This window comes from Mauremys reevesii, linkage group 9 (genome assembly GCF_016161935.1).
Source record: "Mauremys reevesii isolate NIE-2019 linkage group 9, ASM1616193v1, whole genome shotgun sequence".
NCBI lineage: Eukaryota > Metazoa > Chordata > Testudines > Geoemydidae > Mauremys > Mauremys reevesii.
In genome coordinates this window covers 26,501,760-26,519,754 of record NC_052631.1, presented here as the reverse complement: position 1 = coordinate 26,519,754, position 17,995 = coordinate 26,501,760, and the positions used below count along the sequence as shown (strand labels likewise).

Below are 17,995 nucleotides of genomic sequence, written 5' to 3'. Positions count from 1 at the left end.
GAATATCAACTATTCCAGTCTCTGCAGACTTGGTTTCTAGTCCCTGGGCCCTTACAGGAACAAAGGATTCTCAGATGAGACCCAGAGGAGATGAGATGAATCCAGAGTCTGATTGCCTTTAGGAGATGTACTTGAATGTTTAACTAAATTACAATGTAAATAAAAATTCATAGCATCAGAAAGCAGGAAGTCCTGAGCTACAGCTTTTATGAGATGATGTGATACGCTCCTTTATGCACAAGAAAAGTAAACTATATATATAAGAATTGGTATGCTATGCTTTTCACTATCCTAAGCTTATTGATCATGTAGACAATTTGTTCATTATGTTGTGCACTTGACATTTAAAAAATGCTGTATTTTTGCACTCAACTTCTCCATCACTTTAAATTGATAAAATAAAGACTTTTGGTGTTGTGCTCTTAACACGCATACTTTTGTGCACTGTGAGTAGTCTCATATATATCAATGATACAACTGACAACTGATAAAGTGAAGAATATACATAAGTCTGCAGGATAAGCGCCTAAGAAATGCAGCTATTTTATACGGCTCTTCATGTATGTAAATTCATTGTTCGTAGGCACTTTAAAATGTTTACCCATCTGAAAATTCAATGTTTTTCAAGTAATTGGAGCCGCGTCTTTTTGTTCAACAGAGATTGTCTTTTGAATAAACATATTTACTGTGCTAGTGAAAAGTATGAAGCTGTAGAATCAGTGCCATGTTTTTTGAGTTTAATCAACTGCAACCAACTAGTGCTTCCTTTTTTTTTTCTTGGCACCTTACTTTTCTAAAAATGTACATTAATTTTATTTTGTAGATATATAATGAACATTTATTTTTATATTTAGACTGGCAGTTGTACAATATTAACAAGTACATTACACACTTAGAAACAGAACCAGATGTTTTCCCTTTTTCAATTTCACAAAGCTATTTTTCTAGTTTATTAATGCTAGAAAAATAAACCAATAAAGAACTTTTTGAAAGTCTTCATTAAGAAGAGAAATGATTGTCTCTTTTAAAATATTCAGACAATTCTACTATAAAATCTGTTTAAATTCAGGGTGAAACTGGAAAAGATTTAATTTAATCTACAGTAGCTTTTGTCAACCTCAATGCTGTCCTCAGTAGCGTAAATGCATGTTTTTTTAATTTATTGCAAAGTATACAGAGTATACTTCTAGTAGAATTTTAAATTGGACCTGTGTAAATACTGTATCATTCAAATGCAAGAAGCCACAGCTGTTCTTGAGCCAATTCATAAAGAAATTTTAGCTTTCAGATTACAGGGTCAGTTGGCTCTGTTTTTGTTTTTGTTTGCTCTCTTTTTTGGGACTATTTCCTAACCAAAGTTAATTATACAGGCTTTAGTCAAATAAATTGTGATTAATGTTACTGGCATATATATTATCTAGGTGTGTTCTTTTGTGTGGGGTGTGTGTGTGTGTGTGTGTGTGTGTGTGTGTATAATAAATCTCATCATTCTTTTTATAAATCTACCTCCACGATTTAGTGTCAGAGTAAAAGGTTTGAATGTTCTTTTGTTTTTAATCACAGTGCCTCCTCTCATTTAGCAGCCAATCTGAACTTTCAGGTTATTATTTGATAACACTGACTGCAGAAGAAAAGCTTTCCTAATGAGGGTTTTAAAAAAAAATCATTATATGAAAGAGAGGATTTGAGTCGATAAGCCTTGGCCCCTAGTTCCAGTTGGTATAGTACTTAATTGAGCTGTGGTTCCTTAATAGAGCCTGTAGAAATGTGATAGTGTAAATTATTACATTTCACCAAGGACTTAGCAGAGATGCTGTGTGTCTGATAAAGCAGGATTTGCAGTTTTCCAGCATGTCTTCATAGTCTCAGTAGACTCAGGAAAAATGGGAAATGTCAGTACCACACAACCTATCTCTCTGGTATCTATCTCAGGATGAGCTTTGATGTGTACCAGGGACTATTATTATTAGAAAGCTTAATTATGCAGGCTGGAAGGAACCAGTGATGACCTGTTGCATTAAGTAAACAAATTTAATGCATTCTTAGATGTAATTTGTGTGTTTGTATGTAGTGGAGGGGAAGTGCCAAATCTGTTCTATCATCTTCATAGTGACATATATGTAGTCTGCATGTGTGAATCACTGTCCACTTGGACAATTGAAAAGAACTTTTTTACATCTGGACATTTGACAAGGGCCAACTGTAATAATCATTGATCCCATGTGTTCATCGTGTTTGTGATCACTTCCTGCTTATTTAATCATAACATTAATGTTCATAATAGAATCTTATAACTTCATGAGTAAAACTGTTTATATAATATTTTCCCTGCTCTTTATTTTATAATCTTTCCTTCATATGGTATGTTGAAACATTTATTATACTATTATCATCATAAACCTGAGGCTGGGTTAGGGTGGACTTTTGCTAGGACTTGAATTAAGCCAACAAGAAACTAGCACATTGAGCTTGGTGGCATCACAGGTGGGTTGGCCGCATGGTGCAAATTCTTTTATTTTTCATATTATTTTTAAATATAGGAGAATAACAGATGACTATGTCTGATGGTTTTGACCATCACAGATATCTTTAGAAGAAAATGTTTGCATATTATGTGTGCGGATATAATTTTTGTAAAGAACAATAATTTCATTATATTTGTGCTGGGAGTACCCGGTGAATGTATTTTTGGGCAAGTCTATGGAAATTTTCCCCTAAATTCATTTATCAGCGTTTTTGTCCTTGAAATTTCACGTGTGCCCCAGGTTGGCCCAAGATAGAAGCATCTAGGGATGCTTGCACTCTGGTTCCACCTCAAGAAGTGGCATGGTGGGACCTGTTCAGGACTTGCTCATTTTCTTAATTTCTCTGCAGTTTATTTTCTTGTCAGCTTGTCTTTCTGTCTCTCCTCCCTTCTGTTTCCCCTAAACCCAATCACTAGATGCCTTGATTAGTCCAAAGACTGTAATTGACCCTACTGATATTGGAGCTCACAGAACTCTTAATGACCTGCAGTCTTCCTGATGGAGTCTACATTTTATCATTTCCTTAGGGTTCTGAAAAATCAAGGTCTTCAGTTGTAGGTGTAAGCGTTGCTGAAAATGAGGCACTTGATCTGTTTGCACTAGGAGCAGCCATCCTTTCTGCTTACTGATGAGATAGAGATGATCTATATGGGAGAGGTACAGACTTCAGCTAGGAAAAGGAGCGCTGTTGTGCTAAGCACAGCAATGCTGCAACTACAGGGATTTGATGATCTTAGAAACTTTTCTTTCCCCCAATTTAAGACTGCCCTTGGTTGAGCTATAGAGCCACCTCCTTCCATTTTTTAAACTTGTTTTCTGTTGCTTGCAGAAAGGGGAACAGGTCAGTGTAAAGTTCAAACTATAATATCGTAGGTATTTCCTGCCTGGGTTTTGAAGATATGGTTTATCATTATTTATAGAGAAGTGTTTTCATCTGCCACAGGAAGAAGTGTGTGTGACCCTTGCAGTCCCTTCTATAACCCTATGGTTCTATGATTGTTCCATTTGATTATGAAAGATAAAGGAAATGTTTTGCCACCCTACATTTTACAGGATTCTGCTTTTTACTGTTGATATTTTCTATGGTTTTAAACTGTTTAATCTCTTTTTCTGGCCTGCCCTGCTTGAGCCCAATGTAATATGTGGAAATGTGCCATTCAGTAAGAAACATAGCATAGTTTTTGTAGTGAATGGCTTTTATGCAAATAAAAGGATGATTAAAAAATATTAATCCTGAAACAGTTAATCTTCAGTGCTTGGGGGTCTGTAACTTTTAATAGTTCTGAAAAATGTGTTTATTTTCTGGCTGTTACATGTATGTTAGCCCTTTTACTTTTTAAACTCTTCAAACATAATCTTGATTAATAATCTAGAGGAAGACGTAAAGAGCCCATTTATTTAATTTGCAGATTATGCTAAATTCAGAGCATTTCAAGCACTAAGTGAAGACAGAGTAGTAGATGTATACACTGTATAGATGCAGAAAAATTAAAAATATGGGGAGGAATTACCAAAAATGAGATGCAACTATCTAAATGGCAAGGCAGTATGTGAGGGGGGAAAATATTTTAAAAATGAAAATATTCAATGTGACGAGAGATTTACTAAACTGTCGTTTTTTCTTTTGTTTTTTATTACTATCTATCTATCATGGGGTGATGGATCAAATTGGGTATGAGCTTGCTGTGAGAGGAGTGTGGATTTTAAAAATCCATTTTAAAGAGAAACTAGTGTAGTTTTGTGGTGCAATACTCACAGGTGTCACATTAGAGATCAGCGATGTCCTCCTTTATTTGTCACTGGAGATTTGGTAGCTACTATATTTCATTCATTTCTGGGTCCTTCAATATAAAAAGATGCTGATAAACTGGAAATAATTCTGAGATGAGCAAGGCAAGTAATTATGGGTCTGGAGGTATTTCTTTGAAGAAACATATTTATTATGGACAGAGGAGCAACACGTTTTTTAATGGATTTTTAACTAAATTTTTCATGAAGTCTGCTTTCCACAGAATTTAATTTTTTTCGTCAATACAATTTTTTTCTGTTTAGATATGCTGCTGCAGCGTCTTATGGGAGCGATAGGCTCATTGCCTCATGTTGCTATTCTCTATGGGAAGCATGAGGCCCCCAGACTATAACTGCCAAAGGGCCATTTCCAAACAGAAATAATTGAGATTTCAGTCCAAAATTTTCTTTATATATTTCAATTTTTGCCAAAAAGCAAAACTTTCCGGGGGAGAGGAAAACTCCATTTTATTATTTATTAGTATTACTATAGGGCTAGGCACTGAATAAAGATGCAACAAAAAGATGGTCCCTGCCCCACACAGTTTACAGTCTAAGTCTTTGTGGATATTTATGAGGTGCTGCTCAAAAGAGGAGAAGGAATGGGAAGGGGAAGGAAGAAGGGGTTGGCAGTATCAGGGATGGGAGCAGAGAACCCAACACCACCTCCACAGTCTGATCCAGGGTGGGGAGTGGGAGCAGCTGGCAATCTCTAATCTGGGGACATTTCCTAACAGAGTAGGCTCTTGTTCTGAGAAATAATCTCTCAAAGGAAACAGAGAAAGTATATAGACTTTTATAACTAGTCTGGACCAAACATTATATGGACAAATGCAAATGGCTCTTATCTGTAATGTCTTAAAATTTTTTAATATTGGGAAAGTTGAGGTTAATTTTTAACACATTTAGTTAAATCAACCCACCTCATCTAGTCAGTGTGGGGATTTGTATAAACAGGAAATAACCAGTGGCCAGGGGCGGCTCTAGGCATTTTGCCGCCCCAAGCATGGCAGGCAGGCTGTCTTCGGTGGCTTGCCTGCGGAGGGTCTGCTGGTCCCGCGGCTTCGGCGGACCTCGGAAGCCGCGGGACCAGCGGACCCTCTGCAGGCAAGCCACAGAAGGCAGCCTGCCTGCTGCCCTCACGGCGACCAGCAGAGCGCCCCCCGCGACTTGCCGCTCCAAGCATGCGCTTGGCGTGCTGGGGCCTGGAGCCGCCCCTGCCAGTGGCTTGCTAATACCATCCCTCCTCCACTCTAGCAGAGACCATTCAGTTTTATCAGCTGGCTACAGATTACATGGGTGTTACCACACCTTACCTACTCTGTGTTTTTAGGACTCTCCCTTTGCCCAAACCGACCTCTGCCAGGTTCATCACAGCACAGCATGGTGATGGACATGGACTCCCCAGTAGCTTTGATAGGTTTTCTAGGCCTTTATTTTTCTCTTTCTGACTTCTTTTAGGACAGAAATCCGTCTCCTTTCCTCAGAAGCATCCAACAGCTCTTGTCCCAAATGACTGGTCCATGCTTCAGTTACAGTAGATGGAACTGAGCATAAAGTTTATTTGGCATGGGACTAAAGATCCAGAAAATCACAAAAATGAAATCGAACAAAATAAAGTTGGCTTTAATATTAAACTTTGATACACATACAGTAGATAGCTAAGGTCTGACTCTTAGTTTACAATGTGTAAGTCATGATGTAAGGTTTTTAGCTTGTTTAGGAAATATAGTGATCTTCATAAAAGCAGCATGTTTTTTGTTTCTTTGTTCGTCTTTGGGGTTCCAATAAAGTGTCTTTCCATGGCTGATGTCTCACTATGTAACAAGAGAACCTCATGCTTATAGTTCTTTTAGGTTGTGAAATCTTCATTAACCTGTTGCTAGCACCTGGATTACTTTTCTTGCTGAGCTAATGCCTAGGAAATATTAAAATCAGATTGTTCTGTACATCGGGCTTTCTTCCTAGAAGATGGCAGAATCTGGTCCCCAAAGGATACAGGCTCAATATTTAACCTGTCAACATTTTAAAATACCTTTCTCTGATATGAATTTGATAAATCTGTCAACCCTTTAAAACATGGCTAAAATCCGAATTTCTCATCTTAGTGATCTATTTCTATTATGTTTCTTTAGTGTGTGTCACACCATCTAATCTACTTTCTCTGCCAACTCTGTTTATGAGTAGGAATTTTGCTAGTTGTACTCTGCTGACAAAAGAAAAATGGGCAATGCTGATCAATATACATCCCAGGAACCAAACCAAAGCTGCTTACATGTGTCAGGGAAGTCCCTTTTGGAGTGGGCAGGGTGGAAAAACTGCATGTCAATTAAGCATGAAAATATTTTCAGATCTTCTTGCTTACACGTATTAGAGTCTCTGTGAAAAGTGCAGTCTTTATTCAAAAGTACTTGCCAGCATTTAGAGTAATTCTATATAAAATGCTTCAGAGAAGCCAGGGGGCTGCTATGCGTATTCCAATTGATTTTAAGTTTATTTTAATACAAGTATCTTAATGATCAGCTGCTCCAAAAGGTCAGTGTTTGACTAAGTTTGGATATTTGTTTGAACATGTGGAGGTTCTTCCCTCTGTCCCTTCCCCATTAAAGTTCTGTGATCCTCTGTTCCCAAACAATCCTGACTTTAAGAGGCCTCCCACCTTGCACTGGTCTATAGGGAAGCTGAAGGAAAAGTCTGGGTCTTCTATCTTCTATTTCTCTTGACATACTGAAGAGAAGAAAACAGGGCTGTTTCCAACACTTCGTGATTTGAGCAAGGAGGGACCCTTGGTGTGCTCTTCTTAGTGAATGGGGATGAGCGACTTCTCCGCTCTTTCTCTTTCTGGGGGTGGGGGTACTCAGGGTTACTCTTTTCTAGGGGTTGGGAAAGTACAGACCTTCCTGTCTTCTCCAGACCTTGGTGAGGCGCAAAGCTGAGGAACAAATTACATAAAACATGCATTGAATCAGCATATGACAGGCATGACATTTGTATAAAATTTGAAATATGGGTGCTCTGCTACACCAAGCCCCAGATTCACTTATCCCTAGTTCATTAGGTACCATTCTCCCTCCTCTTCCCTGGTATCCCTGGTATATCCCTCTACATCTGTTGATGCTTCTGTTGTGCGCCTCACTTCCTCCTTCTGCTGCCACTATGCCCTTCCACACCCACTTTATCCCTTTTTGAAGATAAAATGTGCATACCCATGCATCAGTAATTTCTAAAAATTGCTTCATGTGGGTAAAACAAAGTGCTAGTACAAAGTACATTGCCACCAGCAGCCTGGTTCCATACTGTTTCTAGCCAGCAAATAAATAAGCAGTGCTATTCCGTGCAAGTGAAATTACTATTTTTGTTTCTCCATTGAACAGGTTGCCCCTAATGATGAAGCTGTGGTAACACTGCTTTGTGAATGGGCTGTGAGCTGTAAAAGGTCTGGCAAACACAGGGCGATGGCTGTGGCAAAACTCCTGGAGAAGAGGCAAGCGGAAATTGAGGCAGAAGTAAGTTGTTCTTTCTCATTTTAGAATATGTTGGCAATGCACTTAAAATGAGCAGTTGAGGAGAAATTAGCTTGATTCAACATACAGTGTTTTTTTAAACTGTTGAATCAGACTTGGGAAATTGGATGTTATGCCACCAATTTATGGTTCTTGAATTGTATCTTAACTTTGAATGATAAAGAAGTTTCTGATAAAAATAAAACTTAAACTAGCTTCAGTTAGCTTCATTACTATTTATTTTTCCTGTCATGATTTACTTTTGTGTATTAGGAGTTTATATATAGTACTGTGGGGGCGGGGGTTGCCATCTATTGTCCCTTGAAGAAATTAGTGTGTTAAACTGTGTTGATAGGTGCACGATTATGCATACTAAAGATTGTGCTACCACCCGCCCTGCAGCCCAAGCAGTGGGGGGAAGGGAGAACTCATTACACCAGTAATGGGTAAGCCACACAAAAGAAGAAAATTAACTTCCTTTATTAAAGCTGTAATTATAGCCTGTTTGTGTAATCAATCCAGAAAATTGTTTGGTTGAATTTTACTAAAATATATACTAACTAAAACATTTTATACAAGTGGTGATTCTATACAAGTCTCATGCACGTCTTTTCCATAATTATTATATAACTCTTAAATAAGCACTTTAGAAGTACCCAAGGTAGACAGAGATGGGAAAATGCTTTATTTCAGTAATGCTTCAGTAGGATTTCTGGGATTTGGGTGGATATTTCATTGTGAGGAGAAAGAGAAACACTGTCACATTTAGAGTTGCATGATATGCTAATTGATTCTTTTTTTTTCACTGCGTAGAGATGTGGTGAGTCAGACGTGCTGGATGAAAAAGAATCTATTTCTTCAGCTTCTCTTACTGGATCCAGCCTTCCTGTCTTTCAGAATGTCCTACTTCGGTTTTTAGATACACAGGCTCCCTCATTATGTACGTATTAATTCATCTCTGTTCCAAAATAAGACCAGAGCAATTGGTCTTGTGTCCAGCTGCTGAATTTATTTTGCTTTGTTAGAGCATGTGTTGCTAATTTGCAGTTTCCATTATGATCCTCTCCACCCATTTTCACATGATCATAATTTTCCAAAATGTTTAGTTTTTGTGCTGAAATCTTCCCAGGCATTCTGTGCCCAAAGGTGAATTTTTGGAAAACTTGAGCAAACTCCTTTTATCCAGGTTTTAATTGCAGTATGATGATGGGGAAAAAATCCACTTTTCAAGCATAATACATAGTATAAAGTAAAAAGACTAATCATCCTTGATTTCATGAGGAACTCAAAATGGCTGACTTTTGTTTGGTATATAATTAATTCTTAGCGCTTAACTTGAAAAGGAAAGTGGTCAGATTATAAGCAAGTGGAAAAAAATCACTTTTTTTTTTTTTAGTGGGCATGCTAAGTAGCCATCAAAAATTTCTTAGTCTAATGCAGCTCCTTTATGGTAAAAGCAGCAAAGAGTCCTGTGGCACCTTATAGACTAACAGACGTATTGGAGCATGAGCTTTCGTGGGTGAATACCCACTTCATCTGAGGACTCCTTTATGGTGTTTCATAAGTGTCTCCTGACACACAAGCCAGGCAAGCACATGGACTGCTGACACTTTTTGCATGAAGGAGATTATAAATGTTTTGTAGAAAAACACATAGTACAGTCCTTCAACAATGTACTCCCTTAGCAACAGGATATTGTGTTATAAGTTTTTTGTTATAAAAATCAGGTGCTAATGGTTCCATTTTGGTGAGGACTACCCAGGGCTTTAGTAAACACTCCTAGGTGTTTACACTCTCAGGGACTGAGATCTGTTTTTGCTGTTTTAGATGTTATGTTGGATTCCTGTCACTAGGCTGCTCTTCTGGGCTCCTCCTGTCAGACATCAAGGCCACATGTGGATTTGTGGGCAAACTTCCCCTAGTTCCTTCTTGGCCTGAGACAGAGTTCTAGCTTGCCCGCCTTGAGCGTGCCTCGGCTATTTTGTATTCTTTTTATAGTTGTTCGTTAAGATTAGTTAGTTCTTAGTAGTGAGAGGATTTCCCTCCCTCATTTTTCTCGTTGGGGAGTCTTGTCTTCCTGGCAGCGCATGCCTGGCTTGCCAGGCTTCAGACACTGCCACTCCTGCTGAGAAGCTATGCCTGTGAGCAGCGGCCTCTCTGAGTGTGTCCATTGTTTGGGGGAGCCCAATGTCACCCAGAAGTACAACTGCTGTTTAGCTCTCAATTCAAGGGCAAGAAAGAACAAGGAGATTAAGCTCAGACTGTTAGTGATGGAGTGCTCACTTCAACCAGCCTCTGAGTCAGGTCAGGAGCTGCCCCGCCCTGTACATCTGTCTCCAGACAGATCCAGTTCCCCTTACCCTTTGGTGCAGGGCTTCCATAAGAAGGGGAGGTCATAGGAGGCTTCTGAGGATTCCCAAAAAGAGGGATAGATTCTCATCTGAAGGAGCCTGCTCCAAAAAGCCCTAGGTTGCCTGTAAGATCTACAATCTCTGAAGACTTGAGCACTCAGCTTGGTACCATTGAGTCAAAGGACTCCTCCTCCAGTACTGGAAGATCTGGAAAGCCCTGGAGCTCAAGGGAGACGTGGTCGGCTATCAACAAACCTATTGTTGGACTTGGTTCCCCAGGGGCTTTCCCCGAGGGGGAGATGGAGGTAGACCTCCCCGAATTTGGACAAATAGGGACCGCACGTGGGGATTTTGGTCAGGATCAGGTCAATGATCCCATATACCACAATATTCATAAGGAAGTAGTCGAGGTAAATGAGGTCCCAGTGGAGGGGAGAGTTAAGGGCCCAGGGCCATATTATATGATTAAGAAGGATCTGCTATATAGAGTAGTCGACATCCAAGAGCAAGTCATAGAACAACTTTTGGTCCCCAGGAAGCATCAGAGAGCGGTAATGGATCTGGCCCACAGTCATCTGTTCGGGGAACCATCTAGGGGTAGATAAGACCCTCGATCGGATTCTACAGAGGTTTTTTGGCCGGGCATTTATGCGGCTGTCCGGCGATATTGTACCTCTTGTCCGGAATGCCAAATACATGGGCCCCGACCATACTTAAGGGCCCCTCTGGTACCTCTGCCAATTATTGAGGTTCCATTTGAGCGAATAGCTATGGACATAGTAGGGCCATTGGAGAAGTCAGCCCGGGGCCATCAGTACATCCTGGTAGTACTAGATTATGCCATCCGATACCCCAAGGCCATTCCCCTACGGAATACCATGTCCAAGACCATAGTCAAAGAATTCGTCCAGATTTTTTCCAGAGTAGGAATACCTAAGGAGATCCTGACAGACCAAGGGACCCCCTTTGTGTCTAGACTGATGAAGGACTTATGTACCATGCTCCACATACGGACCCTTAGAACATCGGTCTACCATCCCCAGACCAATGGCCTCGTCGAACGTTTTACTAGGACATTGAAAAACATGTTACGGAAGGTGATTAGTTGTGACGGGAAAGACTGGGATGCCCTGCTGCCTTATGTACTGTTTGCCGTACGGGAAGTTCCTCAGGCTTCCACTGGATTCTCCCTCTTCAAGCTGTTATATGGTCGACACCCCAGGGGCATACTAGACCTGGCTAAAGAAGACTGGGAAGAACAGCCAAACCGAGGGAGAAACGTTGTGGAACATGTGCTGCAGATGAAAGACCAAATAGTCTGAGTCACCCCCCTTGTGCGCGAACACATGGAGAAGGCCCAAGGGGCACAACGGACGTACTACAATCATCAAGCAATGACCCGGAAGTTCCAGGTAGGGGACTGGGTGATGGTGCTCATACCCACAGCGGAGAGCAAGCTCCTGGCCAGGTGGCAGGGGCCATATGAGGTAATAGAAGCTATAGGAGAAGCCGACTATAAGGCTCCGGCAGCCAGGTCGCCGGAAGCTGGAGCAGATCTACCATATAAATCTGCTGAAACCTTGGCAGGATAGAGAAGCTCCGGTGGTTGTGCTGGGGGCACCATCCCCTAAAGGCAATCAGCCCAACCTGGTGGGACTATCCCTGGAGTCGACTCTGGAACAATGATCAGAAGTGATCAGCCTGATCAAACGCAACCAGGATGTATTCTCAGAAAAGCCAGGCAGGACTACTGAGGTTCACCATCACATCTTCACAGAGCCTGGAGTGAAGTTGAACGTCAAGCCATACCGGATCCTGGAGGCCAAGAGAGAGGAGATTAGGAAAGAGGTCAGGAAGATGCTGGCCTTAGGAGTCATCGAAGAATCTCATAGTCAATGGTCCAGTCCCGTGGTTTTAGTGCCTAAGCCAGATGGCAGTATGAGGTTCTGCAATGACTTCCGCAAGCTGAATGAGGTATCCCAATTTGATGCATACCCTATACCCAGGATAGATTAACTGATTGACAGACTGGGAAAAGCACGATTTATGCTACCCTTGATCTTACTAAGGGCTGTTGGCAGATTCCCCTGGCTAAGGCCGACAAGGAGAAGAAGGCCTTTGCAACTCCAGAAGGACTATATCAGTACACTGTTATCCCCTTTGGGTTGCATGGGGTCCCCACTACTTTCCAATGGCTAATGGACAAATTGTTATGATCCCATGGAAAGTACGCGGCTGCCTATCTCGATTACGTCATCATATATAGCCCCGACTGGGAGATGCACATGGAGAAGGTAGAAGCAGTCCTAGACACCCTGAGGAAGGCAGGACTGACTGCAAATCCCTCCAAATGTTCAATCGGGTTAGCTGAGGCCAAGTACCTTGGGTATATAGTGGGGAGGGGCGTGGTGAAACCCCAGCTCAACAAGTTAGAAGCTATACAGAAGTGGCCCCGACCACTCCGGAAAAAACAGATCAGAACATTCCTGGGATTAGTAGGGATTAGACGGTTCATTCTCCACTTCACCACCAGGGCATGCCCATTAACGGACCTAACCAAAGCTCGCGGCCCAGACATAGTAAAATGGCCTGCTGCAGCCGAAGCTGCTTTTGCAGATCTGAGGACGGCCCTCTGCACAGACCCCGTACTAGTAGCCCCAGACTGGGGGAAGGAGTTTATCCTACAAACGGACGCCTCTGAAGTAGGGCTGAGGGCGGTGCTTTCACAAATGGTCGGAGATGATGAATACCCCGTCCTCTTCCTCAGTAGGAAGCTCCTACCTAGGGAACGGAAATACGCCATAGTGGAGAAGGAATGCCTGGCAGTAAAATGGGCCATAGAAAGCCTCCGCTACTATCTACTTGGACGGAGGTTACCCTGGTCACGGACCATGCCCCTTTGTAGTGGATGCACCAAAACAAGGACAAAAATGCAAGAGTAACAAGATGGTTTCTGTTGCTTCAACCCTTCTACTTCATAAAAGCAGCATGTTTTTTGTTTCTTTGTTCGTCTTTGGGGTTCCAATAAAGTGTCTTTCCATGGCTGATGTCTCACTATGTAACAAGAGAACCTCATGCTTATAGTTCTTTTAGGTTGTGAAATCTTCATTAACCTGTTGCTAGCACCTGGATTACTTTTCTTCTACTTCACAATACGACATAGGTCTGGAACCCAACATGGCAATGCGGATGGCCTGTCGAGGGTGCACTGCTTTCCGACCCAAGTAGCCCAACCCTGTAGTGTTGAGCGGGGCAGGGGCAAACCCAGGACAAATAGCTACCAAGGGAGGGGTAGTAATTAGTCCCAGAGGGGTTAAAAGGCCTCTCCCTATCCATTGAGGGGAGATAGCCATGGAGAAATAAGGTTCAGCTGGAACGGGTTACCAGGGAACTAATTAGGTTCAGCTGGCCTCAGTTGCTGGAGACCTTTTTAAACCCTCCCTGGCAGGGAAGCAGGGGGGGAATGAGAGAAGCAGAGAAGCTGCCAATGAGTAGGTGCAGCAAGACTCTGAACTCTTCCAGCAAGGAAGACTGCACTCTGTCCCCAGACGGGGAGAAAAACAGAGCAAGGGACTGACTGAAAAAAGGATCAGCTAGACCCTGCACAACCGGGAAGGACTTTGCTTTGCCCAAACCTGTCTCTCCAAGGCAAAAAGGGACTGAGCCAGCTGAGGAGAAGCAGGTACTTTGCCACAGCACCCACATCCTAAATTATTACTTTAGAATATCCTGGAGTTCCATCTTAACCAGTTTATTAATCTACCAGTGATTTTCCTGAAGCCACATGACTCCTCTGCAGGAGTCATGTTATCATATCCTGGATGTTAAAGTATCTGGCCTCCTTCTTGAATAGGACCAAGCAATTTCAAAGGTCACCAAGGCTGTTCCTCTCCTTTGCAGATGGATCCAAGAGTTCTATGATTTCTGCTCAAAGACTATCAAGATGGATATCTGGATGTATTGTTACTTGTTATAGAACCACAGGCATCCATAGCCATTATCCATAGCATTGCTTAAAAACATAATGGTGTCTGAGATATATATATATATATATATATATATATATATATATATATATATATATATATATATATATATATATATATATATATATATATATATATATATATATATATATGGCTATTCTGTGGGCTTCAGTATGTATGTTTTCAATGCACTATGCTGTGGTAAACTATCCTGTATGAAAGAAGAATTGACTCCCCTGTGGTAAACTATCCTGTATGAAAGAAGAATTGACTCAAAGTACTTTGAGATGTGTGTCCCTATGAGTGCTCCACTACCCAGCCTCCCTTCCCCTCTGCTTCAGACTGTTCTCTGTGGAGATGCTTGAGTGGAAAAGGAACTTAAGGTGGTTCACTTGCACATAGGGCTGGTGCAACCACTAGGTGAACTAGGTGGTCACCTAGGGCGCCAAGTGGTTGGAGGCACCAAAAAGGGGTGCCCTGGCTTGGCAGGAAGGAGCCGCCTTCCGGAGGCACCAGAGAGCCATGGAGGAGCCAGTACAGCGTGTGGGGGGTGGGGCAGCCGCCCTGAAAAGGCGGCGGCACTAGCGGGGAGCAGCTGCAGCCCCCACCCCTCCTGCCTAGGCTGCGGCCTGGTGCCTCCCCCGGGGGGTCTCCTGTAGGCTGCTGCGGATGCATGCGGGCAGCAGTCCCCGTGTGGCACCCCCCCCCCCCCACTTCCTCGCCGCGCTTGGGCTCTGCGGCTCCCGGGCATGTGAACTGTTGCCGGGGTGCGGGGCCCTGAGCTTGCTCTGGGAGGGGCAGTGGCCACGGCGGCTCACAGTCCTGGTAGCCGCAGAGCCTGAGTGCGGCAAGGAGGATGCCGGGGGGGCGCACTGGGGCCGGCGCCCGCATGCATCTGCTGCAGCCTGCAGGAGCCCCTGGGAGGTGGGCACCAGGCCGCAGCCTGGGCAGGAGGGGCAGGAGGCTCGGCTGCTGCCTACTAGCAGCGCCGCTGCCTTTGCAGAGCTGCTGCCCCTCTGTGCTGCGCTGGGTCCTCCATGGCTGGGGCTCACTGCCGCCACAAGCAGAACACTCTGGCTCTCTAGTGCCTCCGGAAGGCGGCTCCTCCCTGACGAGCTGCTGCAGTAGCCCAAGCCCGGCAAAGCCAGTGAGTGGACTCAGGGCGGGGGGCTGCCAGGGTGGGGTGGGGAGGGGAGGGCTAGCGCGGGGGGAGCTGTGTACCTTCTCAGGGAGTTCAGGGAGGGGGCAACCTGGTCTGGGGAGCAGCCCCTGGGCACGGCTGGCCCCTGGGGTCTCTAAGGGCTCGTTGGGATTTGCCCTTCACTGAACTGATGTGGGTGGGTGGGGGAGAGGAGGGCGCAAGGTGGAAATTTGCCAAGGGTGCAAAATATCCTTGCACTGTCCCTGCCTGTCTGCCTGCCTGCATATCCCTACATAGCCTTGGTGTCTGGCATGAGGAGGCACAGGACGCATGTACAGGCCAGGTACATTCACATCTGAAATGGAGCACCCATAGTAGGACACATCTTGAAGAACTGCAATTACTGCACAGGTGAGTAAATTCTTCTTTCCTACATGATAGCTTACCACAAGTCTTCCCCACAGTGTTTTCAACCAGGATGGCTGAGATCCTTCTTTCATAAATTCAAGCCAAATGGTAATTTATCTTTGCAGATTGAAGGATATCCAGGGATTCATCTGCACCCTAGATATAACAGGCCAGAACTTTGATCTTCACCTAAAAATAGGGTCCCTCTTGCCGCACTGTTCACCTCTTCCTGTTGATTTCCTTCTGAAATCTCTGTAAACTCTTCATGAGTATTTGACTCAGTATGCTAATAAACTTCTTTTGTAAGATATACAGTACATCAGTGGTCCAGCAGGGAGTTAAGTGTCTCTAATCTTCTGTCTGGAGGTTTGTCTCAAGGCGTGCTATCTTTGATTGATCTGCCCTTAACTACAAGGCCTAGAGAATATACTATTCAGCTTGTCTACATAAGTCCTCATATATTTTCCATACATACATTTCACATTAATTATGATGACTAGTGTGACGTGCTTTCACTAGGCCCCTTACATTACATTCTTTTGGGGATCCCAGTACACTTACATATCCCTGTGCCCTCTGCTAATTGGCATCAAGAAGTCCTTGGGTGACACAAACCTGTTTTTAAAGTAGGGATGCCTAGTTCACTTGTTTTTTTCATTTTGGGGATTTGAGATAGCTAAATTTTGAATTAATCATTTTATGAAGCTCAATTTTCTTAGACCTTTCTGGTGGTGTTTTGAAGTATCTTCTCCTTCCCTGCTCTTTTCTATCTGAAACATAAAACAAAAGTATGTTGAAATCATTCAGTGTGGAGTTGCGTAATGCCTTCTTGTTAAACTTGCTGCAGAATGTATTGTACTGAATACTTTTGAGATACTGTGTGAGATACTCAGTCTCCAAGAATGAGAATACTATGCAGATGGTATCTATTAATAGAGGGGAAAATTGCTATACTATAATTGTACTTTAAAAAAAGATACTTCTCTCACTCCTCTGAGTTACCACTTCTCCGCATTTTGGGGGGGGGGGGTTCTACTTTTGAAGCTGTGTGCAATTTTATCTGTCCTTTGAACAATTTTTTTTAAACCTAGACTATTTTAATTATTTATTATTTTAAATTAGCTAACATTTTTTCAGTGAGCTTCGGCTTCTTTCCCAGGAATGAACTGAAATTTTCACTTTAGTTTTGCAGGTGTACACTTCTGGTAGTTCTGTTTTAAAGTGATAGCATAACTGGCCTGTAACAACCTAAGTGTGATAGTGTACTATATTGAGAACTATAACGAACAGCGTTTATAAAAGGTGCATTGGGATAAAAAGTAAAAGAAGGCCTTTGTTTGCCAAAAGTTAGGAGTGACCTAACCAAACTCGCTCGTTCATCCATAAATTGCTTAATGTTACTGCAAATTATTGCTGTTTGTAGAACAATGGTTGTATTTTGAACTAGTTTCAGATTTTACAGTGTAACTTCCTTTTGGTTTCAAATACTTGTTGATGAGTTGAGTTTGTGGCTAGCTGGAGTTGTTGTTTCCTATTAAAGAAGTTGTGGTAAAGAGCTACTTTCTGCTACCTCTGCATGATTACAAACATGAAATGCTTAATGTGTTACAAACTGAGTAAAATTTTAATATTGCTGTGACAAATGCAAATATTAAGTAAAATAGTCACCTTCAAAAATTATTCATTCTTGATTCTTTGTCAGCTAATGGTAACTCATTGGCAAAAGTGGATGATTATTTCTTTTTCTTTTAATAAACTCCTCCCCCCCTCAGATACACATGAGTAACATTTATCAGTAGTAAAATAATCTTCCAAATAGTTTTCTAAAATATTTCAAAGGATTTAAGGGTTTGTGTTCAAAAGGTGTTTAGTAAGAACATAATTTCATATAGTCACCCTAAAATGCCCCTATAGATAGAAACATAATAAAATCATGAAGACTTCTGTGGCGAGGTGAGGGGGGGAGGGGGAGAGAGAGAGCCTAGTGTGTCCATTTTTACAATATGTAATATGCTCATACATTGTTAAACATGGTAGAAATACATTAAAAAAAGGAGAGCAGTGAATAAGCTGCCAGTAATACAATGTGGGCAGAAGTCTATGGAGCAGAATGCTTTGGAATAAACTGCCAGAAGAAAGTTCTTCAGAGTGATGCCCTGGTAACAAGTCTAAGTATGCCAGTTATGCAGCATTGGATTAGAGTTGGCTTATTATGTAGAGAAGAAAAACAGTTCTTAAAAGACAAACATAAAAAACAGCTATGGTTAAAAATGGTTTTAAAGACTTTTTGTGG

At 42.2% G+C, this 17,995-nt stretch overlaps 1 protein-coding gene across 12 annotated transcripts in view; it reads left to right on the top strand.

Moving 5' to 3' along the window:
* Positions 1–17,995, top strand: part of MED12L (mediator complex subunit 12L) — a 330,165-nt gene that overhangs the window by 101,665 nt on the left and 210,505 nt on the right. For all 12 annotated transcript variants that reach the window (XM_039487294.1, XM_039487298.1, XM_039487297.1 and 9 more), the window contains 2 exons: positions 7,688–7,819; positions 8,630–8,756. In XM_039487294.1, coding sequence (XP_039343228.1) covers positions 7,688–7,819; positions 8,630–8,756 — 259 coding nt within the window. The remainder of the gene's footprint in view (positions 1–7,687; positions 7,820–8,629; positions 8,757–17,995) is intronic.